The 27,696-nt window shown below is 41.9% G+C and overlaps 1 protein-coding gene across 16 annotated transcripts in view; it reads right to left on the reverse strand.

Moving 5' to 3' along the window:
• Positions 1-2,824: 2,824 nt before the first annotated feature.
• Positions 2,825-27,696, reverse strand: part of tenm2a (teneurin transmembrane protein 2a) — a 296,346-nt gene continuing 271,474 nt past the window's right edge. For all 16 annotated transcript variants that reach the window (XM_054791378.1, XM_054791392.1, XM_054791387.1 and 13 more), the window contains 20 exons: positions 26,196-26,315; positions 24,457-24,718; positions 23,904-24,171; positions 22,779-22,922; positions 21,874-22,123; positions 21,717-21,737; positions 21,369-21,598; positions 19,118-19,272; positions 17,549-17,650; positions 14,860-15,677; positions 14,457-14,632; positions 11,948-12,183; positions 11,543-11,839; positions 10,017-10,574; positions 9,630-9,899; positions 9,092-9,502; positions 7,706-7,816; positions 7,334-7,601; positions 5,149-5,279; positions 2,825-5,064 (listed from right to left, as the gene is read on the reverse strand). In XM_054791378.1, coding sequence (XP_054647353.1) covers positions 4,327-5,064; positions 5,149-5,279; positions 7,334-7,601; positions 7,706-7,816; positions 9,092-9,502; positions 9,630-9,899; positions 10,017-10,574; positions 11,543-11,839; positions 11,948-12,183; positions 14,457-14,632; positions 14,860-15,677; positions 17,549-17,650; positions 19,118-19,272; positions 21,369-21,598; positions 21,717-21,737; positions 21,874-22,123; positions 22,779-22,922; positions 23,904-24,171; positions 24,457-24,718; positions 26,196-26,315 — 5,566 coding nt within the window. In that variant the 3' untranslated portion in view covers positions 2,825-4,326. The remainder of the gene's footprint in view (positions 5,065-5,148; positions 5,280-7,333; positions 7,602-7,705; positions 7,817-9,091; positions 9,503-9,629; positions 9,900-10,016; positions 10,575-11,542; positions 11,840-11,947; positions 12,184-14,456; positions 14,633-14,859; positions 15,678-17,548; positions 17,651-19,117; positions 19,273-21,368; positions 21,599-21,716; positions 21,738-21,873; positions 22,124-22,778; positions 22,923-23,903; positions 24,172-24,456; positions 24,719-26,195; positions 26,316-27,696) is intronic.

Below are 27,696 nucleotides of genomic sequence, written 5' to 3' on the forward strand. Positions count from 1 at the left end.
ATTAGTCTTCATGTATTTGCTGGCCCACTGCAACTGTTTCTGCTTGTGAGTATTGGTTAGGGGTGGCCACATAGTAGGTTTATGCATAACTGCAAGCTTATGGAGGATCCTACACCTTGAGGTTCATGAGACTTCAGAGGCACCAGCAGCTTTAAATACTCGTTTGCTGCTTTGTAATGGCTTTTTAAGGAGGTGCTCTCTTGATTCAATAAATTTGTCTGCCAAAAACCTTTGTCGTTATGCCTTTATCAGCACAATCCCGCGATCAGTCACCAGTTTCAGTCCAAATATTTTTGTGATTTATTGAATGTTTTCATGCCTTGTCCAAGACATTGCAATATGTGAGGTTTTTGCTTGAAATCTCTGATAATCTGATGTGCTGTCCACATATGGCCATGCTGTTATTTATCTTTTATTTAGCTCACTTCCCGATGATGGATACTGTATGCTGAATACAGTTAACATCTCTCACCATGAGCATTGTTGGTGGACTAGGGTGGCTACAATTCACAGCAAACAGACCTCACTACGATGTGCTGCGCGATGCGCTGCGTTACATGAGTGATAATAAAAAATGCAAACGTCAGAGCGAGCGAGCTATTTTAAAATACAACTTAAAGTTAACAGGCTTATGTGGCCGCAATCTAATCATTGTCTAATCATTTATGAAATGCGCTAGCTTGCAGTGAAGTTAGATATCGGCGTTAGCCAGCTAGTTATAACTAGCACAATCAACAATTCAAAACATGGAAAATGATTGAATATCTAAAAAAAATGTGAAAATCAATAATTATCCATATAAGTATTAGTATTTTATATGTTGATTGTTAAGCGTTGGTAGCGCTGTAAGGAAGGAAAAAAGTCAAATAAAGAAGGAAAAGGTTTCTTTCATACCGCTGCTTGGGTTTTTATTGACATCTACGTGTAGGTTTCTGCAGTATAATAGATTTTTACACATTTATATATACACATATATGTTCGTTGTGTTCAGTAAATAACATTCATCCGTTTCATCAAAATGTACGCACAGCGTATAACTTTATTTTATACTCAGCTCAGAGCTAGTAAATACATTGTACACTGTTGTGCGCCTAGCCCCGCCCACCATCTTGCTCACCATCATGGCGGACACTCTGTTCCATTCGTTTACGGCTGAATCGGCAGTTCTGTTCAAGTCTAGTGACCTTGGCCAAGACTACCCTGGATCCATGCGGCTATTTATAGCACAGTTGCTGGTGTAGCCCATTTTTTTACGCTCACCTACCTGCGGGAGGTAACATTTTTTCACTTTGATCCGGAAAGGGAATTTACCAAATCTCAGAGTTATAGGAAGTGATAAGGTTTGGACCAATCAGCTCCGGGGAGTTGGCACGTTCCTTTTCTGGTGTACTTTGTAGCCAAGAAGTGAAAAACACAAAACAAAAAGAAAAACAAATTATTATTAATTATTAGAATTATAATATAATTAAATTATAATTAAATTCCTAAATTGCAGCTTTATTCTTTGTTTTGTTTGTTTCTCACTCGGTAAAACATATTTTAGTCTTTAATATTTCAACTTTATGCTATTTTTTCTCTTAATATTATGATGTTATTGTCCTAATATTTTGAATTTGTTCTCCAAAAAATACCTTTGTTTTCTTGTATTTTAAGGAGGTGACTCACCGGCTCTCGACAAAGAAGCGAACTGACTCACAGGTGCTTCACGCAGACTCGCGTTCCACGGACTCATGGGTGCTCGATGAAAACAGGAGTTTTACTGACTCCCTGGTACTTGACGAAGATTGGCTTTTCACTGACTCAAGGGTGCCCAACGAAGACTTGAATTCCACTGACTCATGAGTTGACAAAAAGTTGACTTTTACTGACTCATGGGTGCTCATCAAAGACTTGGGTTCCACTGATTCACGGGCGCTCAACGAAAACACGCGTTTCTCTGATCACGGGTACTCTACGAAGACTCGATGAAAAACTCGAGTTTCACTGACTCACTGGTGCTCCAAAAATACTCGTTTCCCTGACTCAAGGATGCGCGACAAAGACTTTTGAGTTTCATTGACTCATGGGTGCTCAACATAGACTCAATTTCCACCTGCTCACGGGTGTCCGATGAAGACTCGAGTTCCACTGATTCACGGATGCAACCTGTCGCACATGTTTCGCGAGTTTCTGCGCATGCGCTCTGTGTTTCAGTACCCGATTCACTTCAGTGAGTGACTCATAAGAACTGGGTCAGTAAAAGGAATCGAGTTTCCCATCACTGAAAGATACAACCACGATAAGTAAACATGTTTAAAAATAACAGCTACCTTTGGACAGCATCTTTATGAAGGCAGAATGTTCGGTATAGCGCTTGTGTATTCTATTTGGAGATAATTCATACATTAAGTGACTTCTTAGACAGTCTTTTTTTTATTGAGACGGCTTAAAACAACTTTCCAATGTCTTCACAGGAGAAAAAAAAAAAAAGTAATCTCTGCAGTGATGCCAAGGATCAACATTCATTTGTTAACATTCTACTAAGGAGCACATGTGAAGTGAGAAGTACTGCTCAACCATACGTCATTAATCCAACATGATTCAAGTCATTCTTTATGACCAGAATGTGGGGAAGGAATGCAGTGTGAGGGGAATGTGCAATAAATACACAGCAAGCTGTTACAATCAGTTGAACTGTCTGGTACCATCAGCCGTGACCGAATGTCTTTCAAATGCAAGTATGTCCCCTCTACTGGAATTAGAACGTTAAGGGAGGGGAAAAAAAAAACAGGAACATTTATTTGTGCTATGCAAAAGAAATGAGATGAAAGTGAACTAGACATGCTTGAGTTGAAGTAAACAATCATGTTTTATTCATAAGGTCCCAGAAGAGTCTCGTTTTAGTGAAAGTGTTATCCTTTGATAATACTGATTTGGTACATTTTGACATCCATCACGAGTCTCTTCACAGTGAGGAGGATCCATGACTGCTACTGCTGTTGGGATCTAGGTCAGAAACACATCTGCTTCCAAAAACAAAGACAGAAAGAACAAAAAAGAAAACAACAAACTGCGGACTGATGCTGTAGATATGCAATATTAGAGTGCCACAAAACTCTAGAGTAGTAATACCAGCCAAAGAATTTGCACACAACAAGCCACTTCCTCTTAGAAATATAAAACTTGATATTCTGAACAATATTCTACTGTGCTGCATAAAGGTAGGTCTATACAACTGTACATCGAAATATAGCTTGGAAAAACATTTTCACAGTTTTAAAGACTTTCATTTAGTGTATAAACCATTTTAAACACATAAATTATTCTTTTTAGAGACTTACTATTATTTGCCCTGGTAGTAATCTAAAAAGTAATACAAAAAGAAAATTGGAAACATAATTTACAAAAGAAAAAAATCAACCCATATGTTCAAATTCGTTTTGAATACGACCGACTCATTCATGATTGTCATATAGTACTAAGAATAAATAAATAAAACAAAAAACAAGAAAATGAAAATAAATACTTAGTATGTTTGGACTCTGTGAGCGGTGTGTTCTGTACAGAAATGCCTCGGTGACGTCTCACAATCCTACTGCGACTGAAACATACAAAACTACAGCATCTACAGTATACGCCACATCCTGAACCTTAGTGGAGTTGGACACGTATGTCCTAATATGTCCTTTCGCCCGGTTTCACGTGCCACTGTCCGCAAATATAGCCATCTTTTTTTTTTTTTTTTGTTTCTCTTCAAAGTATTTTCTGGTCCAGTAAGAGTAGTTCAGGGAGGCCTTCAGCGTGTGTGTTGTTTGCTTTGATGAGTACTGCATCAGCAGGGGACGACTGCTCAGCGATGGACAATGGGAGGCCTGAGACAAGGTGACCACTCATAGTGCTCGACCGACTTGAACATTTCCTTGTCCGTCCTCCGTGTGTTGTTGTCATGACAACACTTCGAAGTGGTCTCCACTCGAGTTCTTTTGCTTTCATCGTCCATGAGAGACAGACGAGGCTTCGCCACAGAAGCCAGCGAGCTCCACTGAATGTTCATGGTCGCTCTCAGTGTGGACCCAAAAATATGGGCGAAAATATCAATCATCTTTTTTAAAAAGGGGAATCTTCTTATTTATTAAGCAGCGCCTTTTCACTTTTCAGTGTTTCTGTCATCAAAAGAAATATTACCTTAATTTTTTTTGCCCGTGGCAGTAAAATTAATAATAGTTTTCACTCTTTTCAAATGTCCCTGCAGCGTTCCATGAGTAACCCCGTTTGTTGGTGAAGGGTTGAGGAGGCTGGGAATGAAAGAAAGGGTTAGGATGAGTGGGACTGGCGCAAGGTGGGCTGTTACCTCTTGCCCATCTCGTTCTGTCTGAGGAATTGGATGTTGTTGCTGCTGTCAGCCAGTTCTGGGTACTGCTCCACAGGTAGTACATAGTAGCCATCATAGCCTTGTACTCTGCCTGTCGTTAGGAGCTGTTGTCTCTCTCCCTCAGTCCAGAGGCGACTGCCTCCTTTGCCGTCTCTAGCCTTCTGCTGTTCCTTGGCCCAGGCCCCCGCCAAGGCCCTTTGTCGAGCCAGCTCCAACAGTCTTACCTTCTCCTCATCCACCACGTCTGCAGAGAGCCCGTAACGAATGCTCAGCACAAACGATGGCACCGCAAACTCCACGGTCACTCCTCTCCTGGAGCGCCCGCTCACCGTCACGTTGATACCGCTCTCCAGTGACTTACGTCCGTTTGTCAGTCCCAGCGCCAAGAGATCGCTGTCAGCTGAGCCAATTTTGACCAAGTAGTGACAGTCCTTCCCGTCCTGCGTGTAGTGCGTGCCTACCAGGTACTGGGCGCCATTCAGCACGAGAGCCACTTTGCGGCTGTCGTCGCTAGCCAAAGATGACACGCCAGCCACCACTCTGTCCTCCTTCAGCGCTAGCATTACCCCACGGCCAATGATGGGGGTACTAGTGCCAAACCAGTGGCCCGGCTTGTCCTTGCGTCTGCGGCGTTCCTTGTTGAGAAGACGACCCTCCAGGGCCATGAACGCCTGGTTGTGACGCTCTGCAGCCTGCTGCACTCCAGTGATGAGCTACACAATAATGAGAGAAGAAAAGAATAGGGCATAAACTCATGACAAAAATCAATGTCATAGCTTTGATCTACCATACAGTACCTGTCCGTTTTCACAGTGCTGGGTGGCCTGCAGCTCGTACGGCGGCTCCACAAAGTAGAGCGAGTGTCGAGGGAATCCTGGGATTATGTTACTAAGCTGGAAGCCAAACATCACCAGCCAACTCTTCACATCTACAGGAGCAGATAGAAATCATATTTCTGAGTGACAAATATGCACTGGGTGTCCAATGATTTGATTTAAACTTCTGATAAGCTACGGACACAGTAGAAACTTGATTTTTGTACGCCTCGGTTTTTCCCGAAAGTTATTCTCAGAAATATGTCTCGGTTTTGCACAATGTCTCTGTTATGGTATGGTATGGCCAAATAGTGCAACAAGCAAAGCATCCACGCATTGGTGACTCAGTCTGTGAAGAGTGGCTAGAGTTAGGAGACTATTGACTGATTCCGGCCAAGGAATGATTTAATCATCTTTATGGTGTGTGTGTGTGTGTGTGATAGAGAGACAGAACTTTGATAAAGAATGTGAGAAACTACTGATTTTAAGAAAGAATTTGCAGCAAAGTATGAAGGTAGCATCTGTTACTATAAGGTTGTAAAGGTAGGAACCTTTAACACAGATTGTAGCGGGAATGGTTTGTGGGAGACACATTGCAGAAAGTGAGCCGAGCCAGTGTGTGTAACAGTGATCGTATCTGCTGCTGAAGTTTCCAATAAAGTTCAAGTGAGCAAGTGTACATCTCCAACTGTCCACTCTTGAAAGTTACATTACGTAAAAGACTAGAGTGAAACAGCGTACGCCTTTCTCTTCCATGCCGTCCCCCCACTTCTCCCTCCGCTCATCACCGTGTTCAACAAGAAGTCATGTTAAAAAGTGATGTTAAATGTTCATTCATCCATTTCATTTGTCATTTATATGGATTTTGCTCGGTTTTCTGCATGTAAAACTCTAATTTGCTCTAAAATATGTTTTTGTTCATATTTCTGGGAGTCTGGAATAGATTATTTAGATTTACATGATTTCTTATAGGAAAAAAAGGTTTTGGTTTTCATCTGGTCTTTTCTAACGGATTAATGACGAAAACCGAGGCTCCACTGTATTTGAGTGAAATTTCAGCCTGAAGTTAAAATGCACTCCCTTACCTATTGCTGAGATAGCTTAGACATGAATGTCAAAACAAAAACAAAGAAGAAAAAAGGAAGCTTTTTAGGAAGTTAAATGAGTCAAACCTTGGTTTTCAAAGACTCCTGTTTTCATAAGATAGGCTTTTTGAGGAAAATTTGCACCAAATTTATTTTGCCTCTGTTCTTGTACGCTGTCCCGGTTTGTACAAGTGAACTTAACTTGACATTCCCTACATCTTTAAATGCACATGTCCAACTTTTTAGTGTTTCAGTACTTCTTGCACAAGCACCACCTGCTGTTCTCTAAAAAGGAACTGAACAGCCACCCAATAAATGTCACTGCTTCTATTTTCAATGAATATGTTGTTTGCTTTGATTGCATGTATATTTGTGGTACTTAACACAAAAAGGTGTGCATTGAAGTGACTGTCAAATAAAGAAAACATTTACCATGAATGCCAATGTATCATGTATGTAACATTGCACATCTTTGACATTAAGTAATAGTATTTTATAAAAAAAACAATAAAGAAAAAAAATATGTGTAATATATATGTATATAATGCAGCAAAATGTAAACAAAATTTCCCATCTGGGATCATTATGAGTATAATTAATAATAAAATAAATAATAATAATTGAAAAGATGTGTATTTATATATATGCACACACACACACACACACATATACTGTATATATATAATGCTTCGATCGATCCGCCTCCGATTAGTATCGGCCAATAAATGCCTTTCAAAGCCGATCACAAAAAACGATCGGCGCGCCGTGGCGAACCCTAATATGTGCTGTGTCACGTAGGATTACCAAGACCCGTATTAAGCACTCCGGCCACCCCAACCCCAACTTATTGCCACCCCTATGTAAGTAATGGTCTCACATTGGCCACCCCAATGAAAAATTTCTGGTTCCACCACTGCCAATAGTACAAAAATTGTTTCACAATAACAAAAGCAAGAAACCCAAAAAAAAGCTATCTAACTAACTTACATAATTCAAAACGTATTTTGTTTTGTTTGTACATGTTAATGCACCTTGTAGTATTTACAAATATGACCTTGTATTCCGCAAAGTTTGTTCCTTACCTGTGACATAATTTTTGACATCTAACATGTCACTGAGGGGATTGTTGTTCTTGAACATGTACAGATTAAACGGAGATGGATCCTTCCCAATCTTGGGCCAGATGCTGTAGTCGGGTGAGGTCCAGCGCCCCGCTAAGACGTCATAGTCACGCTGGGTGAAGTGGACCAGCTTGGTCAGTGAGTCGTACAGACCACCATGAAATCCAACCACCAGCTGAAATTCTGGGTTGGAGTCCAGATAAACCTCTCCGTAAGCTGTGTACTGCAACTGAGAGAGGCAAGTATGGCCTGTTACACAGCAGCTGAATGTGATGAATAAAAATACTGAACAAACAGGTACCATACAAATGTGTCACATTGTACTTGCATTACCTGTTTGATCATCTGTCCATTGCTGCTAAAAACAGCCAAGGGTGTTCCAGTGTTGTCGGATGCTATGTAGTATTCCTCACCACTGCTTACCTCCATGGCAAACAGATGACCCTAAACAAAAACATTCAATTTTAGGTTCATTTTGGAATATGGCCTAACTAATTTTGGGGAGATCATAACATTACTCTGGATCTTCAATGGTAGGTACGAGTGATCGGCCGATATTATCAGCCTATATTCGGCATTTTGACACATATCGGCATCGACCTTTTACTTTTAATCCGGCCAATAAGAGATCAATTTAAAACTAGGTTATTTTGGCTGTGATGCAGCCGAGCCTCTCTGTTTCCTGATTGGTTAAACGCAGAGCCACTTCATAGTTAACAGCCAATCAGCAGTGAAAGCTGTGCATGCACTGTGCTAAAAACACGGTGCTCACAGACACGGTGGAGAGGAGAAAAACTTTTACGGGTGAAGAAGCTCAGTAGAGCAGATATATGTTTGTATTCCAGTCGACAGCATCAGTCTATCCACCTTTCTTCTTCCCCTGATGCACTCCGCACACGGGAAAAAAGTCAGTCGATCTGGACTCATCAAATCACCTGACGTTTTTCCATTGAGTCATTATCTTTATACTCCCAATTGAAGCCTTCTCCTTCTTATCTTTGCCGATAAGCGCAAATAAAACATTCCAACAGGACTAAGGATGAGCATCTGAGTATATTTCTTTGATTGATTTCATAGATCAGTTGTTTGATTATTAGCTTTTAACCATATTTTTTTAATGGGATAGAAGAATTCCTTTCTGTCAATGTTCTGAACTCCTGCTTCGATGCCGGTGTTCTATGTTCTACTCGACTTCCCATAAATTCCATCATATAGTTGAGACTGAATCAACAGTGCCTCTGCTGGTCGCAGCCAAGTAGTGTGCTCCATTTTTCCCTCAGTTGCCTGCAGACATTACTAATCAACAATCAATGTAAATGATCAAAAATGATTGCTCATCCCTAATTATGACTTTGTGGCCATTTTTCTTTCCATTCTCTTGTGAACACACTCATACTCTCAGCAATATGCTGTACATGACCGTAAGTCCTGCTATCAATTTTTTATGATGTTGATGTTTTGTCCTCACATGTTTATGTGAACTTTGATCATAGCAATCCAGTATTAATTTTTTTTTGCTCCACTGTCCCTTCCGCTTTTTAACCATGTCTTTTTTCAGCTGTAGTTCTCTTTGTCAATAATATGACCTCTGTGGAACTGAATAACCATTTTTCATGACCATGTCTTCGAAGATGGATGAGCAATAAGTTATTAAGCAGATAGCTGAATCAATGTGTGACTTGTTCGCCCAGGCGTATGAGCACATATGAGCACACGTACCTGGAGGTCATAGTAGAGCGAGGAGATTTCTGAGCTCGAGTGGTTAAAGATGTGTGTCACCCTAGTTGGATGGTTGAGATCAGCATAAAAGAACTGAAGGTGCTGTCCTAGGCTGTTCCTTGTCGAGACTCGGCGTCCGAGCCCGTCGTAGTGATACACAACGCTCCAGCCACCAGGTCCCCGATTGTAGGCTCTCAGCAGCTGACCCTTTGAATTGTAGTCAAACATGTCAGAACCCCGCTGGCTGAGGTAACCATCCTCATCCAGGCGGTATTGGACGTCTCCCAGTCGTGTGATGCGATCACGGAGGTCATAGCGTAGCGGCATGATCCGAGCGCTGTTCCCGGGGTTCAGCAGATGAAGGTTCCCGTTCAGGTCATAGCTGTAACGCCATGTTGACCAGTCGTTCACCTGAACATACAATAAAAAGGCCAGAGTCTAGCGTCAGTGACAGTTGGTCAGAAAATCATCGGTACAATGTCTGATAGCAAAGACTGTAAATCTACATTATATGGACCCTTCCACATGAATTATTTACCTTGACCCCTGTGAGCTGTCCGTCTCCATCATAATCATAGCGATACTGAGTGGTGTTGGCGTAGGGCCCGATTTTGAGCTCTCTCTTCACCACACGTCCCATGCTGTCATACTGCACTGTCATCCAGTACATGAGGGAACGGAAGATCTCATACTGGACCTCCTTGATGCGACCGTGGGTGTCGAAATGCTTACTCAGCGTCATAACAGCTGTGGTGATGATCTGATTAATGTCATAGTAAATGACCCCAAACTTTCCAAAGTGCTCCACCTACGACAGAAATGTTTGCACAAAGTATAAGTCCTCTGCCAACCAAGGAACATACTGGTACTTAGAAATCACTTATCAAGTCTGCATACTAATGCTCAAAGACATTATTAAGTGCACCTTGCCAGAGATTTCATCATATCTGTAGAGGTCAACAGGAAGAGGCGTTTCACTTATGACTGGTTTCATGCTGGCGATTCGGAAACTGTTGTCGTGGTAAGTGTAGTCGAACCTTGCATTGACCATCCCCTCCTCACTGAAGCGATAGATTTGCTTGTCAATGAGTGGGCCCATTTTGCGATAGCGGATGGTACAAGAGAAGCCGCCGCTCTGGAGATTGACCATCTTCAGCACGCCGGCTGTCTCATCATAGCCGAAAGTGACCGCAGTGCTGTCATACACAATCTCGGACAACTTGGCCAGCTTGCCGTACTTGTAGAGGACACGCCGGCCGGTTCCCAGGTAATGTGTGGCCTGAGGCCTGCCATCTTCACTGAAGTCGTGGATGATGGAGGCGTTGCTTTCTGGGGGGTTGTACGTGTTACGGATGTATCCGATGGACACGTGTGTGAACATGGTGTGGCGGGCAACGCTCGGCATGGTGACAGCTGTGACCCGGTTTGAGGTATCAAACTCAAAGATGTACTGCTTTTGGCTCTGCAGCAATAACACCATAGACTGGAAACAGAAACAGATAAGCACAAAGGAGCCAGTGAATATCATTTAAATGCCCAGTTTTGATAAACATTACATGGACAGAAATATATCAACACACTCAGGTTATGAACGATTTCTGTTCCTACGAAGCGTTGTAAGTCGGATTTTAGTGTAAGTCAGAACTCATATAAAAATTAAGTCACTGAAGGACATCAAATACAGTTATAAAAACACTAAATACAAGAATTCAATTAAACAGTAATAAAAAACCACCACAGAACAACAAAACCCCCCCCACTAAGCGGCTCAGTTATTATTGTAGCTTTAACATGCTCAAGGATACTGCAACAACCAGTTTTGTTATTTCCAGCTTTGCTAATTTCACATTTTGCTGATGTTGTTTTGATGTGGTTGCAGCTGAAAGTAGCCTGTTTTGTTTTTGCAATAAAGAGATTGTTGCTCGACCATTTCCTTGTCATTCTTACGTAGAATGTAAAGTAGACATTACAGTACAATCTTCATTCTTAATGAGGGTCGCGACAGTCGAGTGTTGAGAGTAGTGTAGGGATGTGTGAGCCACACACAGTGTATCCTTCCACTTTAACTAGTTCTCGAGCAAGTTTTGTGTTGACATACCAAAATGAAGTCTTTAATTAATTTATGGGAAGGCGTAACACAGAAGGCCGTAAATAGAGGACCACCTGCAATGAATCAGTCGGCGCCCCTTAGCTCCTACTGGATTGGAATAATTGAGCTTAATTGTGTGACAAAAGTTTGAAGAAGGTCATTTTCTCCATAAATCAAGATCCATGAAGGTGTAGTTGACTGAGTGGCCCAAACAAAGCCTTGACCTCAACTATCAAACAACTTTGGGATGAAGCGTTCAAGTCTTCTGGGAGGAGTCAAAGCTGTTGCAGCTTATAGCCAAAGTGTAGTGGCCAAGTGTCCTATTTCTTGTATAATGTAATACATGTGATAAATATACTTACTTTATCAAGATAACTGTAACTCCACACCTTCCCGTCCACAAAAGTACGAGATAGGATGCGTCCATGCGCATCAAACTCCGTTCTCTCGCTCATGCTCCCCCTCTGCAAGCCAACAAGCTGCCCAGTGGATGAGTAGGACACATTGACCACTGCCAGGCTGCTGCTAGGCAACCACATCGCTGGCCGGCCCTGTGCATCATACATGATGCGCAGTGTAAACTTGCGGTGATCATCGTAAATCTTCTCTGTGCGCGTGTTGCGGTCAAAATCGATGGAGAGGAGATTGCGGCCATGTGCCTGGAGAAAACAAAGTGTATTTGCAAAGGCAAGTTAGATCAAATATTTAGGAGGACTTCGATATAGGACATTAGACAATTGTTGTTTCATTAAGTCTGCTAAACTCACCCTCAGCTTCCTGCCAAAAACCGTAATCTTTCCCTTGGTCTGCTCTTTACGTAGGCGCCATTCAATGGAGTTAAGGCCGTTGTCTGTAGGAAGTGTTATATTCCTGCGACCGATAGTAGGACTGACAGACCCTGCCAAGATATGAGGCTCTGTGTGGAAGCTTATGCCCATTCCATTGGCATACATCACTCTCAGGGTCCCATTGTTACACAGCTGGTAGCTGTTCCTTACCTGGTCTGTAGAGAGGAAACAAGAAACTAAGGTCAAAACATATTGACACACTCAGTAAATCCAGGGAACAATCATTATTTGACTAAGATATAACATAGTATGGTATATACTGTACATCTTTGCAAAACTGAAAACAAAAATGTACCCAAAAATGTATTGGGTTTTATATGCCCCGATTTTTTTTTGTAGATTTGATTTTTGACGTAAATTATTGCGGTTCTTGAACGCACCATTGTTGTATGAGGCAAAGCAAAAGTCTAACTTATACATAACTTTATCAGATGATGATACAGCTTAATACAGCTACGAAAACCGGGGATCTACTGTGTAGAAACGATTACATTACATGTTCATGTGATAAAATCATACCAGTATGTATTTATTTACCAACTCAACTAGATCCTATTCGGGCAATCGCTAGCACAACTCAAACAATGCACTAACATGAGTGATTTCAAGAAACAATACAAGCAGTTGATGTTTGCAAAATACACGGAAGAAGACTCCTGAACCACTGTGTACAAAATGCTGTGTTTAATCACTACAACACTCATTACTAACTCTTCTTATGAGTTCATTGTCAGTACTCACCCATTAGCCAACTGTGTTCTGTAATGTCTATTTTATACTTTTATTATTATTTTATTATTATTTATGACTGTTATATGAGTTATTTACAGTGACAAGAACTTTGACAACTATTTTACCACATTGTTACATTACCTTATCCTTTTCCTATGTATTAATTGGTAAGAACACATTTGTAATACAGGAAGTGGATAAATGTATTGCAATCGATGTGAAACGGATGGGGTATAGGATTAAATAAACTAACATATTCTGAAGGAAAACTGACATCTCTCTGCAGCTCTCCTTATCTCCACAGTGTAATGAATCACTGACAAGTACAAGAATGGAATCAGATAAGCCCACGCCTAATGTTGTGCTTAAAGTCTCTCTCTCAAGACTGAAAACACACGTCTTAATCACAGTGATGCGACTGAGAGGAAGATAAAATGGTTTTGGGCTGAGAAATATCTGTCTGCTACAAAAGGGGGGAGCTTGTTCTCTTCATTTACAAAAGGTGAGGGGATCAGCTGGCACCTCCCTTTTAAACCCCACCATAAATGACAGTAATCCATAAGGCCAATTTGTAATAAAACTCCAGGCACATTTTAACAATGCCTCAAACAGACAAGCAAATGCTTTTTTTCCCAGTGACTTGGCAGCAACAGCCTTTAGATAAATCTTCTCTGCACCGTCTGCTTGAACAAGCTCGTAATAAAACAGAAGCAAGGGAGTGAGAGGGGAGAGAGCGAGAGAAAGCGAGAGAAATGTGGCCTCGTGGGCCGAGGAGAATTCACAGTGCGGGAGTTAATGAAGAGAACGAGAAAGAGTGGAAGAATGGGAAATGGTTAAGTGAGTATGTCAGCAGAGAGTTGCGCTGAAAACCCACACTGGGTCGTGGAAACCTTAAATTACTTACAACTCTGCCAGCGTCTCTCCCCTCTCCTCTTACAACACAGGTGGATCACAAGACATCTCCATCATATTCTCCCAGAGATCATCAAGCCTTATAGCCTACTGTTTGCTGGTCCAACACTTACATTGGTCAGCAGGGGGACAGACAATTACTCTCCTTGTTCTTCAGCTCTAACCAGACCAAATAAGCTAAGGGATATTGGGAACTGCCTGAGAGCTGTGTTTGCTTGTGTGTGTGTGAGATGAGGATTGGTTCCACACAAGTTAATGAAATTGGCACTCTGAAGATATTCAAATACAGGAGCATCTACTGCTATTAACAACCACAGATTGGTAATTTTACTCCAGGAGACAAGGAGAGAGAGAGAAAATAATCCACTGGAATGAGTAAAAATGACACTAGGTGTCATTAAAGTAACGTGGATTGCTGTGAATGTTTGCAATATGTAATTCAATAATTTATTTTCCAAATGTCATGGCACATTTGAAATGCTTTAAGTTGATAATCACTGTCCACCGTACATTCAGTCATTTCATTTTCCATACCAGCTGACTTTGGGTGAGAGCACACCCCTGGTACTGGTCGCCAGTCAATCACAGGGTAGAAAAAAACAACCATTCACAGAAAATTGGATGACTCTAATTAGCCTAACATGCATGTCTTTGCAGGTAGAACATGCCAACTCCACAGAGAGACGCACCAACAGAGATTTGAACCCTCAGTCTCCTGACTGTGAGGCCACCATGCGGCCCAGTATGACCTCTTAATTCATTCATGACCTGCACATTTTCCTACCTTGCACCACAGTATACGAGGCTTCTACAGAAGACAGGTTGGTGATGACAGTCACGTCGTCATCTCTGCTAGAGCTCTCGATGTCGATGGTGATGGAACGTTCAATCTCACGATGGAGACTTGTTACCATGCCCGTGGGGTATGTCACATTAGTCAGGCGACCCTCGCTGTCATACCTGGAAGAGGAGACATGTCAAGAATAGTCGTTGATGCACATGCTTTAAACACAGTTGGCCTAAAAAGTTATGAAAAACTACACAAGCATTTCAGGATTTGCCTATAGTTTGAAAACCTGCCACCAGGGGTCAGCAGAATACTGTGCAAGGTGTAAGAGGGACAGCATGTGGAACTCCTTCAGTTACAAGAGAAAAAAGCATAAAATATACACCTATCTCACACTTACTGGTAAAAAGTGGTCCATCCAGTCTCATCAGCTTTGGTAGCGAGCAGGCCTGTGTTGCCGCTGTAGCCCATCAGAGCCACCTCTTGGCCTATGGCTGACACACTACGCAGACCTCCGCTCGGATCAAGTCCCAAGGTCACCACTTGATTCTCTGGCAGAAGAACCAGTCGGAGCAGGCCTGCTCCTCCTCCCTGGCCCAGGCCTTCCCTCCTCACCTTGACTGAATTATTGCAATTGTCCATCAGACTGGCCAACTCGCCATCTGCACCATATGTAAAGTTATAAAGTGGCTCTCCAGTCACAAGACTAACGGTCTGGATGTGAAGCCCCTCTGCATTGAAGATATACAGCTCCTGTTCCCTGGGAGATGCCACCTCATATTGCGGGCCCCCAGATCCACTGTAGCCTGGACTAGACACGGCAGGTCCAGGCCGGTTTGCTTGCACAGCTCTGATGCGTATGTTGTTGAGATCTGCGATAAAGAGTGTCCCATCAGGGGACACAGCCAGGGAGGTAGGAGAGTTCAAGCCGGCGTCAGGGGCGTAGCCATCGTCTCCGTAGAAGCAGTTGCAGTTGACGTCGTTCTTGCAGTCACAGTCGGAGGCAGCTCCGGCCAGGAGGGAGATCTCTCCATTAGTGCTCACCTGTCGAACACGGTTAATCTTCTTCTCATCTGTCTCAGCGATGTAGAGAATGCCAGTGTGGGACAGGGCGATGGCTGTAGCGCTCTCAAGGGCAGCATGGATTGCCAGCTTGCTGAGGCTGTAGTCAATACCTGGCACCTGGCAGTGCATTGGCCGGCCTGCGATGATGCTCACCTGTCAACAAACAACAAAATGTATTCACAACCTGAAGAGCATTACTGTACATTCCGGACTATAAGCTGCTACTTACACACGCCGCAGTGATCGTGTTTTGATCTGACAAATCTTAAGTCAGTTTGATCAAGTGTAAAATTATAACAGCTCCTGCTTGGACATCAGAGCTAATGAGTGACGCTGGGAATACTGAGTGTAGGTATGTTTGCAAGCTTTATAGTGTGTCTTTCTGTGTAAATATCCCATGTTACCACGTGGATACCTGCGGCTTGTTGACAAGTGTGGCCTATATGTACAATTTTGTAGAATTTACAGTTTTTCTCTTTAAATTTGATGGGTGCGGCATATAGTCAGGTGCGCTCATTAGTCCGGAATTTAAGGTAACTCAGTAGAATTGAACTTCAAACGCTGCTGACAAAGTATAATTCTGAATTATATCAACATTTTGTGGAAAATTACATTTGAGTTGCACACAAAACTGGGTTTTCAACTACTGGCTACCTCTGGGAGAGTCTAAAGTGCGGCCCTGGGAAAATTTGCGGCTCATGGCAAAAATATAGTAAAAATAAATTAAAAAATAAAGAGAAAAAGTTGAAATGTTGATGCTAATAACACAAAGCGGATTTATACAACTTCTTGGCATACTGGATTGGTTTTAGCCTTTTTTTGCAATATTAAAAATATTAAAATAGCTGCCCACATTCTTAGATTTTTCAGTATGCGGCCCCTCCTTGGAGGAAGTTTGGACACCCCTGGTTTAATTGTAATTGATGCAGCGTCAGAAGATATAAATACTTCACAAGAGGTAAGTTTAAAGAGCCCAAAATTATTACCTATCTGTGTGTTTTACTTTATATTTAGCTTTTAGTTGCAACACTTACTTCAAAATAAGGACCAGCTTCAACAGGGGTCGAGAAAAAGAAGAATATATATAACAAGTAATTAAGATTTCCGCGTAACCATACACGCCATCAGTTGTTATCGTAGTTAAGTGTTTTATTGTTTTAATGTTTCATTATTAGCAGTGGTTGGTTTGTTTTGACATTGTGTGAAAGAAATTGGAGTGTGATTTGATATTTGCACTGGTGTTTTTTTTATGTGTGTTTTTTTGATTGTGACACTATATCCCTGGAAGAGGTTACAGTGGTACCTCAGTTTTTGTTATTATCTTGTCCCAAAAGGTTTGACAAAAATAAAACGAAAAAGAACTGAGGCAATTTTTCCAATGGGAAATAATGTAAATCAAATTATTCTCTTCCAGACACACAAATATAAACAAAAATATATTTTATAGAGAATAATTATATAGAGAAGAATTAAATGACAAACGGAAGGAACTTATTGTTGATGCAGACTTCCAGTACACACTGGCGAGATGGAATCCAATAGTGTTTCTCACCTTCTTTTGTCAAATTGCTGGCACCCGCAATGTTCTTTGATGACCCCATTGCGGTTTATTTACTGTAGCAGGTGCATGCAATAAAAAATGCATGGACAGTGAGACAGCAGTGCGTAGGGTGCTTTGTTTGGGCACTCGATTTCACAGAATAATACTGTACAGGGAAAATGGACTAGTTTGTTACGTGCGATACGTTATACTGTACAAAAACCTGGGCAAAATTTGACAAAAACATAAAAAAACAAACAAACAAACAAAAAAAAAATGAATCATAGGTTTGACTGTATATTTATTTCAATTTTTGTATGGGATTTTTTTTTCTAAATCCAAGCTTGAGGTTGTCTGGCTTTTTTGTTCAACCTTGGACGATCCACTGAAATGGAACCACCATTGTAAAATTCATAGCCAGATAAAACTGGTTTCCAACAAATTGGAAGGATCTCTAATTGGGACACAATGGTGTGGTACAAACCTGATGGTTCTCTGTAATGCGCAGAATGACATTGTTCTCCAGAACATAGAGAGAGTTGTCCATGGGATTCACTGCTAAGTCTGTAGGCCACTCCAGGCGTACCTAGCAGGCAGAAACAAAAGTTTTACATGAAATCCAGCCATCCATTTTCTACCGCTCATCCTGTTCAGGGTCACAGGTAGCTGGCGTATATACCAGATGACTGATCACAGGGCACATAAACAGTATTCCTGCTGATCACTGTCCTGTTGAAAAACCCAGTCATTACCACACAGACGAGGGCCTTCAGTCATGAGGGATGCCCCCTGCAACATCTCCACATAGCCGGCTGCGTTAGACTCCCTTGCACAACTTGAAGCTCCAATGCTCCATTGAAGGAAAAAGCACCACAGATCATGATGGCGCCCCCTCCACTGTGCCGTGTGCAAACATCTCAGGTGGGCTCTTGTTATGCTAGTAACATTAGAAGCCATCAGGACTGTCAAGGTACATTTTTTTTTCTCATCAGAGAATAAAACTTTCTTCCACCTTTCATTGTGCTCTCCACCTTGGTGCTCTCATGCAAAATTAAAAAAACAAGCAATATTGTGGTGCTGAAGGAGACAAAGCCTTTGGAGACGTTTTTTGTTCATAAAGCCCCTCTCTCGCAGATGCTGTCTGATGGTTATTGGGCTGCACTTGATGCACTTACCAGTAACAACATTCATTTGGGCCGAGGATCGTCCCATGTCTTGACAGATAGCCTCTTGGTCTGCTACTCAACTTTTTTGTTCAATAACCATCTTTTAAGAAATTTTAAATGACTGTCTTACTGCATCCGACCTCAGGAGCAATGGCATGCTGTGAGAGGCCTCGCTTATGCAGTGCAACAATTCGGCTGCGTTCCAAAGAGAGAAAGCTTTTTAGCCTTTGCCTTCAAGAGATCATGACAGTGTGAATACCTAACATTGAATTTTTGCGAAGATTTTGGCTTTTAAAGGCTGTGGTCTTGAACTTTTGAACAGCTGATGAACAGCCTATTTCAGCGTTGTTTATAATAAATTGCTTACTCAAAAAAATTTTTTTGTCTCACTCCCGTTTCTTCTTTTGCATTTTGAAGCTCCATTTAGAACCTCCTTAAGATCCAAATGTGCAGCATACAATTCTTGCTAATTTTCAACTGGTCTTAAAATTTTGACCAGGAGTGTCAACAACTATTTGCACTCACATTCACAACGTCACTGATTGGGGACTGAGCCCATGCAGCCTGCAACTGAAGTCAGGCAAGTCGACAATCAGGCCATCCGTGACTTTACATAAAATAATCTACAGTATATGCTAATGGAGAGAATTTTAAAAGATGCCAAGTTCTCCTCTTCATTTTTTTAAAGTAACTGCACTCCTCACTCTCTTTTGATCCATTCATTTATCCACAGACTCTTTAAAGCTCCCTAAATCAGCTCGTCTCACACTTGCTGGCTGGCTGCAGGCCACACAATTGTCATAGCTCAGCACTCACAAAGCTGTAAGATCATCATCCATCATGCCATCACCTCTCATGTCCTCCCCACTTCTGAGCAACTCTCTTACCTGGCTCACATCCATGCTGGTGTCACAGCTCAGTGGTCGTACGGCGGTCAGATCGTTGGCCCCCAGCAGAGTGGAGATGATGCCGTTTTGGTCTACCTTCCGGATCATAGTGGCATCCACAAAGTACATAAGCCCATTTTTATCCACGGCGATACCTGCAGAAGCCGATATGAGTGGTCTGAATGATGACTCATTACTCATAATTTATAACAGGCAAAGACATCTTGAGTCAATTAAACCTTGCTCTTTCCACCTGCAGAAAACGGATAGCAGCCTGGACTGCTGAACAGCACAATTTCTCATTGAGTAAGAGAGAACAAAGTGATGGCGGGGGTGCGTAACCTTTTAGTAAGTGTTAGTTTTGGAATGAGTCATCATATGAGGATGTGAGCTGTTGTTATTCCCAAAGAAAGTATGCAGACTGCAAGGAAATTTGAAGAAAAAAGCCACTGACTGTTCTCTCACCTCCTTTTTTTTTCTCTCTCCCCAACCATTCTTTTTCCTGATTGTTGTAGCTTTTTGTCTTCCATTTCAAAGCGCTGCTGTGTCAGCCTTACTCGTCTAACAGGCAGCAGACATTCAGACAGGTGTGTTTGTTCTCAGCAACTGTGCTCCAAAATAACTACGCACACTGTGATATGTAAGAACAGATGGGGGGCATAGCGAAGGGCACACAGCAAATGAGAAACAGAGATGGCGAAAGACAGAGCACAAACAGTCGGGAGGGAGCGTATGGTGTACAGGCTGTTGTTGTGACAGGTAAGAGTGGCTCATTGTCTTCTTTAAGCTCTCCGATCATCTGTAACACACTCACCAATTGCAATATATGTATGCTATTCTGTGTCACTGTAGGGAAATATGACAGTTTGACATCCTTGACAGTTTGGTGTCAGTGTTCATAAATCCAATAATCCACTAAAATGATTCCATTACTAAGTTTAATTTTAACCTGATTTATGCCCTGCTTTTTGTCTCCGTCACTTGGAGCACTTGGAGAGCGCAGACCTCCTCTGAGGCTTTAACATTAGTTTCCTGTGACATGAACTGGTAAATGAATTATCTTTTCATTTAAAGATGGTCAAATGCAATCTACATTAGCACAACAAATTACAACTATATCTGCTCATACTTGACTTGACATAAGTGTGATTTTCTGTTATATTTCATTATTAATGATATATAATTCCACAGTGTTTACATGCGCGGTTGCTACGCAAGAGTCTCGCCTTGCAGTGGTCCTCATCCGCTGTGGAACACATACACAACAATGGGCACGCAGTGATTCGACCGGAGAGAAAGTAACACCGAGCGATGGTGAGGTCTGATTTTTTTTGAGGAGGCATTTTTGTGACGCGAATGTATTACTCTTTTGAACGCATACTGTTTTCAGAGGCCAAACTCTTTACTTAAGTGGCCACACCAACTAACTGGTACTACGTTCCTCAGCACGGAAATCCGACCAGAACTCGGCTCACGGGGTTGTAAGTCACTGTTGCTGCACTACACCGCTGATAGGGATGTCACACAAGGTAAAAAAATCAGAACAATCCCTTTAAGAAAAGTACAATAAAAAATATATGGCAATATACTGAGCCCGGCAAAATTAGTTCTTTTATTGTTTAAAAAATGTATTGTGTGATTAATGAAGTTATTATTGTCCCAGGACGAGTGCCCACAAGACAGTTTTTTTTCTGAATGAGAAATCTTGCCACATTTTAATCTCGCATGATCATGTGACATCCTTTCACATGATTCAATATTTATGCTCACATGAAAAAATAGCGGTTTTCAATGAAAGGTTCTATCTGCTGGGCTTTGCATCCAATCCAGATGTAAATATCTAGAAATAAAAGTTAACATTTGTTTTCTGGTCTCATATTCATTTTTTGATGTCAAACCCAAATGGTTTCAGTCAAAAACAACAACAACAAAAATCTGACCTCACTGTTACAGTACTTTTGGAGGGCAATGTAACTTCCATAGCAAAGGTAACATAAAGCAGCAATAATCTTCATGCTTTGTGCACTGAAATGTAGCTCGACAAAGACTACAAGAAAAAGCGGCTTTGCAAAATTGAAAATAATGAACACCATTACCCGCGGTTATCCTCATTCATCATTTGATTACATACAAATCTGAAGAATGAGATCAATCAGAATAAATGAATGTAATAGTGGAACCATAATCAGGACTAAATATACAGTTTACTGGCTCGACATGGGCTCATTTCACTTCCCTTCATGCTGCTCACCTTTCGGGCTCATAAGCGTAGCTTCAGTGGCTTTGCCGCCATCGCCGCAGCGTTCATCAAAGGGCAGACACTGCTCTCCAGTCCCAGCAACCACCTCAGCATTGTCAGACAGCAGGCGACCACCCGTTAACGAGCGAACACGGTAAATTCGTCGTGAGTTGGTGTCTGAGATGAACAATGCCCCAGATAATGGATCTACTGCCAGGAAATACTTATGGGTTGGATTATTACTGTGGGAAAAGAAAAAAAATATGATTATCTCAAGGAATCACTTCATGTGTATCTTCAGTCATGGCTTCATGTATGTTCATGATGAATTAGAAGAAATGATTGATAAACTGATTTTACCTGTGTCTGAAATCTTTGTTCCTTCAAGGGAAAAAGGGAGAAAAAACACAACAAAACACATGTTAAGGTCTCTGGTGTTTAAATCTCGCACATTCTTTCTTACTCCATCATTCTCCAGTATTTTTGTCTTCTCACCCTGACTCATGTGATGCTTTACCTCAATTCCAAGATGCCGGTGGTGTTCAGGGATGGGAAAACCCTGCGTACAAAGTTGAGGTCCCCTACGTAGAGGCTGCCGTCAATGCCCATCGCCAAGGCAACTGGTGCCAGCAGCTTATTGCCATCCGCAAGGCCATTACAACTGGGGCAGGAGATACTGCGTCTGCGACCATTACCCATGATGCTGGTGATGACTGGAGGCTGCTCTGTCACAAAGATGTTCTCTCCGCTCCCCTTGTGAAGAATGCCTGCGCATACAGCATACAAATTGTTAGTGGTACACCTACATTATATCAACTCTCAATGTGCGGACCTTGGTTCCAGCCCCAGGTGGAACGTGGCCGGTGCCATGATCGTGATGAGGTTTAGGGGGATAAATGTAATGGATACCAGCTGGTGCAGCTGTACAACAGTACCAGCGCTGGTAAACCTCACTCCCTGACACCTTACGAGTCGCACTGGACATTGCTTTGACAGCTCTGGACTTTTAGCTCAATGCCGAGTACTCTTGGCTCTCAATCTGCAGCGGAACATGGGATGGCTGGACCAGATTGGTTACACAAGATTTTTTGATATGAAGTTGTATGACATCCCCATCAGCATTGTAGTCCAATAACAGCAACTGTTATTTCACTACAATACTGATGGAGATGTCATACAACTGAAAAAAATGACATCCACATCAGCATTGTAGTCCAATAACAGCGACTTTTTGATGTTTTTTTTTTTTTTTTTAGTTTTCTTGTTAAATTATATTTTTAGAATGTGCTGCGGGACAATAAAAAAAACAGCTGCGAGCCGCAAATGGCCCCCAGGCCGCACTTTGGACACTCCTGGTCTAAACCTTCCTTGAATCAAATAGTCAGAATAAATCTCAAGGTATCATGGTGTTTTCATATTTACCACTGCGTGTGTTGAGTATATGGTGCTTGTCCAGTGACCAGCCACCCAGATTGGTAGGATCCAGTTCGTAGCCTTGGAGGATGGCGGTTCTCTTCTCCCACAGAATGAGACTAGCACATGACTCGTACTCATAGCCTACAGACACTGCATGTTGGAAAGAACGAAAGAGAGGAATAGGTGAGACAAAAAAACAGTGATGACCAATAAAGAATAGATCAGATAATCACCTCCCAAACTCAATTACTGTATGCTGTGAATTGTGTGACACAAAGCAAAGCTAGTTAGCACCTGCACCCAGCTCTGAACTAACACCTTACTAACACACTCAAATGCTGCTAAATCAATCAGAATCCGTGTTAATTGGTAATGAGTTGCTGGAGGATCTTTAAACCTACAGGCCACACGTAAAAACTCTACAGGGAAAACATTTTACAAAGAATCTTAATCAAGGATCGGTATCTGATTCACTAAGGATAAGATGATGACCATGTCATTGTATGTGTGAGCATATATGTACATAAATGTTAACAGGAATTGTGTGTACACGCAACAATTCCCAATGGCGTCTTAGTGAGAGTGTTGTTTCCAGCACCTTCAGCTTCACTGCTAACAACATACCTCTGCTGATATCAAGCCTCGAAGATGGCTAATGAGAATTGACATACTTAGAAAGTTAGGAATCTTAAAGTGACTTTCCAAATGGTGTGCTCTGATGATTTTAGTCCACGTTGATGCTCCTGATGTCCATGTGTGCGTTTATTCTGACAAGTGACTGTGACAGCAGAATGTAATACCACTGAGGACTCTGTGTGCTGCCCCAGTTGTTAACTGCTAACTCACCCTGATGCCTAATAACCCTTCACTGAAGTTCCGGCTGGCTGAGTGAACCAAGTGCAGTCTCAGTGAAAAATAGACATATGAAAAAAAACACTTAACTGTGGCTATACTGCATAGTGGATTGAGGCTGGATTTCTAGTGTATAATCTCTCCTTCAGGCTTCCTAATTAGAACTCTCTCACCCTGTCATACCCTGTGCTCTATTACTGGTAAAGTTTCTCATCTTCTCAGTAAGTACAGAAAAAAACACGCTTTGAAACTAAAATTCATTTCATCCCTTATACTCACCAACAGCCTCCGACAGCCCATAGACCCTCTGCCCATATGCATCAGTCTTATCCCAGATGTAAGTGTAGGCTAAATTGGGCGATGCATGAAACCACTTCTGAAAGAGGTGGCCCTCCACTGCGACCATCATGTGAACCTTCAGCAGACCCATGGAAACCACGGCAGGGGTCATGGTCACCTTGAGCAGGGAGCGGTAACCCTGTGTCCTGGAACTTAGGTAGCACAGCTTTAGACTGGTGCCAGGTACCTCGATCTGCTCATGCAGCACCTGGAAGACAAAGAGAAGAGATGACAGGAGAAAGGGATTAGGGGGGGATTAAATAGTGGGTGGAATAATGAAGGTCACGCTTCCACTGACAGCTGAAGGATAGAAGCAGGGAAAAAATATAAGGAAATAGAGAAAGAGGGAACGAAGGAAGTAGGAAAGTGAAGGGAATCTATTGAAGCAAAAGTAGAAAGAGAGCCATAAAAGACAGACATAAAGAAAAGCGGGTAGAAAGCAAGGGAACCAGAAGGAGGATTAGCCGGCTGCCAGGGGTCAGTGGTACTGCACCTGTGTCTCTGGTATGATGGGTTTCTCCCCTGGCTTGGAGCTGAAGAAGGAGGAGAGAGGGGATGCAATCACAAGAGGATCAGGCCTGACGAAGCCACTCAGGTCACAGCCAGGGATTGTGTTCTCTTCTGTCTTAAGCACCACAGTGTCCATAGCATAAAACTGGCTCCATGGCAGCCACACGGTGTGCTCCTGGCTCAGGAACGGGGCACGTTCCAATCGTAGAGTCAGTGATGCACCACCATTAGCTATCAGGTCAAACCTGGAGAGGTTTGCAAGGAGAGGAGGGGAATGAGGTACAGATGGGGAGTGCTGCAGAGGATGGATGGTACATTGACTCACACACGGTTACTGCTTTTCTTCTTCTTATACAACATTTACACAGCTGCTTTAGGAATAATTAAACAACAACAACGCCTGAAATATCAATCCTGTCTAGACACTGGTTTCAAGTCTGAAATGTTAAAGCAAAGTTCTTTGAGCAATTCACATATTTCTCATTCTTTTCATCACCAGTTGTGCCTCCTGTGGGTTCGTTAAAAAAGTGAAAAATGTTTATTCTCATGATAAACAGCATGAGGCCTGTTTCTGGAATTGCTGTTAACAGGTGACTCAGTCTCTCTGCAACTGCAAGAAAATAACAGTCATCAAGGAAGGCCAAGGTCAAGGCAGACACATCAGAACACATTCACTGAAGTCTATGAAACTGCCCCTGAAAGCCAATGTCAGCTGTCATTATGTTAGCAGAAGTTCAGATGTTTCAGCATCAGTTTGATCAAACTGAAAGAAATATGCTGCAAAGAAAGAACTGATAAAACTGCAGGGAAGGAGAACAATGCTTAAAAGACCTGAGATAAGAAAATAAGAATTTGCACATTTAATGAGCGGAGGTCACTGTAAGGAGCCAGGGAATCTAAATTTGATTCATTGGCTCACAGCCTGACTTAAATCCAATTTAATTTGTAAAGAACAGAACTGGACAACCCCTGCAACCCCTGACATTTCCCACTGGAAAGTGTAATTTCTGCAAAGAAAGGAAAAAGACCTGCTAGGGGAGTTAACAAAGTATTAACAATGTTAACAGAAAAATAACCACAAGGTTCAAATAAAAAAATGGCACCTTCTCAGGGCATTGAATCGATCGCAACTGGACTGTTCAAGTCGTCTTAGAAGTTATTTCCTTCTCATCCGAGCAGGCTTCCTCAGTTCATGCTCAAAGACTAGATAGGATAGCTCTAGTAAAATGAGTCCTAACTAGAACAGCTGTAGTCAGACTCGACTTGAGCTGTTCGAGCTAGTATTTGAGCACGAACTGATGATGCCTGATGAACTGATGGAGATTGACTCAGTGCTCTGAGAATACAATGCCCTGGATGACTGAGAATATTCACGAGCTAGAAACTACATTAGAGGTCACTGGAATAAGCATAATTCTCATGATGAAATATCAATGCAGATTTGTCAATGATATAAATACTGATAAATCAACTCTAAATCGTGCATATTGGAATCAAACCACAAGTTATTTTATATCCCATACTGTATGAATGGTTGTAACAGTGCATTCTGTCCTTTTGAAGACTTCCCTGTACATATTACTTGTCACACCTATCAATAGGCTCTTTTGCAATTGCAGTCTCCATTTTTTTTGCGAATCACAATGCACGAATATTCCAATAATCCTAAATCATCTGGTGAGGTAGTTTCAGCAAACATTGCCGGGTATCTGGTGTACATACATTCCATCTTGCCGAGTCAGCGTGTATCCATAGTGGGGGTAGTTGACAAAAGACACGTTCACTCCCACCAGAGGAGTTCCATCGGTCGTCAACACCTGACCCCGGATTAGGGATGCCAAACTGGAAAAAGACAAAAGAGATACCATTGAGAGAGTGGTAGTTATGATACCATCTATCATCTGGTTTGATGAATTATTCCATCTTTCAATCACTTAATTTGCCCTTTTATTCATGCCACTGGTCTTCAACCACTTATTAATTAGCCACAATCAGCAGCCAATGCCATCTAGATTAGTTCCTATCAATCTCGTAAACATGCCATGACATTGCTGGATGTACTGTACAGTAAATCAACCTTGCATGTATGTGCGTGTTAGCTACTTTACACCAGACATGCTTTATACATTTCAAGGTTTTTAAGTTATTTACTGTAAGTGTAAAAGTCTGCATGTGTCCAAAAAGAATGGGCGTGGGCATGGACATTGCTTCAGAGACTTTTTAAATCTACAGAGGCTCCTGACCTACTCTGCTTTTGTCTCCGAGAAAATCGCAATTTGTGAGGATGAATTTGAAGTCGGGCTTTTCTTGGAGGCATACTATATCATTGTCAAACCTTCTAAAGAAGGTGGTATTGTACATATATTCTACACATTGCAGAATTTTACTTGGAGTCATCCATTCCCTGTAGCCACAGTGGGAGCTGCATCTGTAGTCCCAGTGGACCATCAAACACACTTCCAGTTGGTATCTCCACAAAGGTCATTTGTCCCTTTTCATCGGTTTGGCTGTAATATCCATGGACACAATCATGGAACTAAAGAGCACATGGTTTGGAAATCCTAGAATGCCTTTTCTGTGCTCTTGGCATCTGAGCTGTTCGGGAGATGGTAACTCAAAAGATATTCTTGGCCATACCGTACCACTCTTTTGCCTTCTCAGGGTATTGAATTGATTCTAACAGGACTGTTCAGGTTGTCTTAGAAAATGTCTCACCATGATGTTTCATCCATAACTAGATAGTTAGATAGACGAGAGGTGTCCTATCTAGTCAATGAGCATGAGCTGATGAAGCCTGCTCAGGTAAGAAGCGAAATGTCTTCTAAGACAACCTGAACAGTCCCAGTGTGATCGATTCGATGGCCTGAGATTATTCACAGGCCCTTTTTTGCTTATTTTGGTATGCACTAGACACACATCTGATTGTTTCTTGATCAGCATCGAATTGTCGCCTCAATGAGCAATGAGAGGAATAGAAAGGGGCAAACACAAAGCACATCATAAGTGAATTTGCAATGGGTTCTTTCTTGTGAGTGCACATGATGCAATGGAAGTTTAGAACTTGGAACTAAACAAAACTCTCCAGCTCCCTAGTTCTCTTGACATCCTTTCAGTATTTTTATTTCCAGTTGATCCACGTTTGTTATGTTCCATGCCTACCGGCGAGAATCCACAAGTAATTGCCCATAAAAATATCTATTTTGAAAACACAGCTCATTCCTAA

This window comes from Dunckerocampus dactyliophorus, chromosome 11 (genome assembly GCF_027744805.1).
Source record: "Dunckerocampus dactyliophorus isolate RoL2022-P2 chromosome 11, RoL_Ddac_1.1, whole genome shotgun sequence".
Classification (NCBI taxonomy): Eukaryota; Metazoa; Chordata; class Actinopteri; order Syngnathiformes; family Syngnathidae; genus Dunckerocampus; species Dunckerocampus dactyliophorus.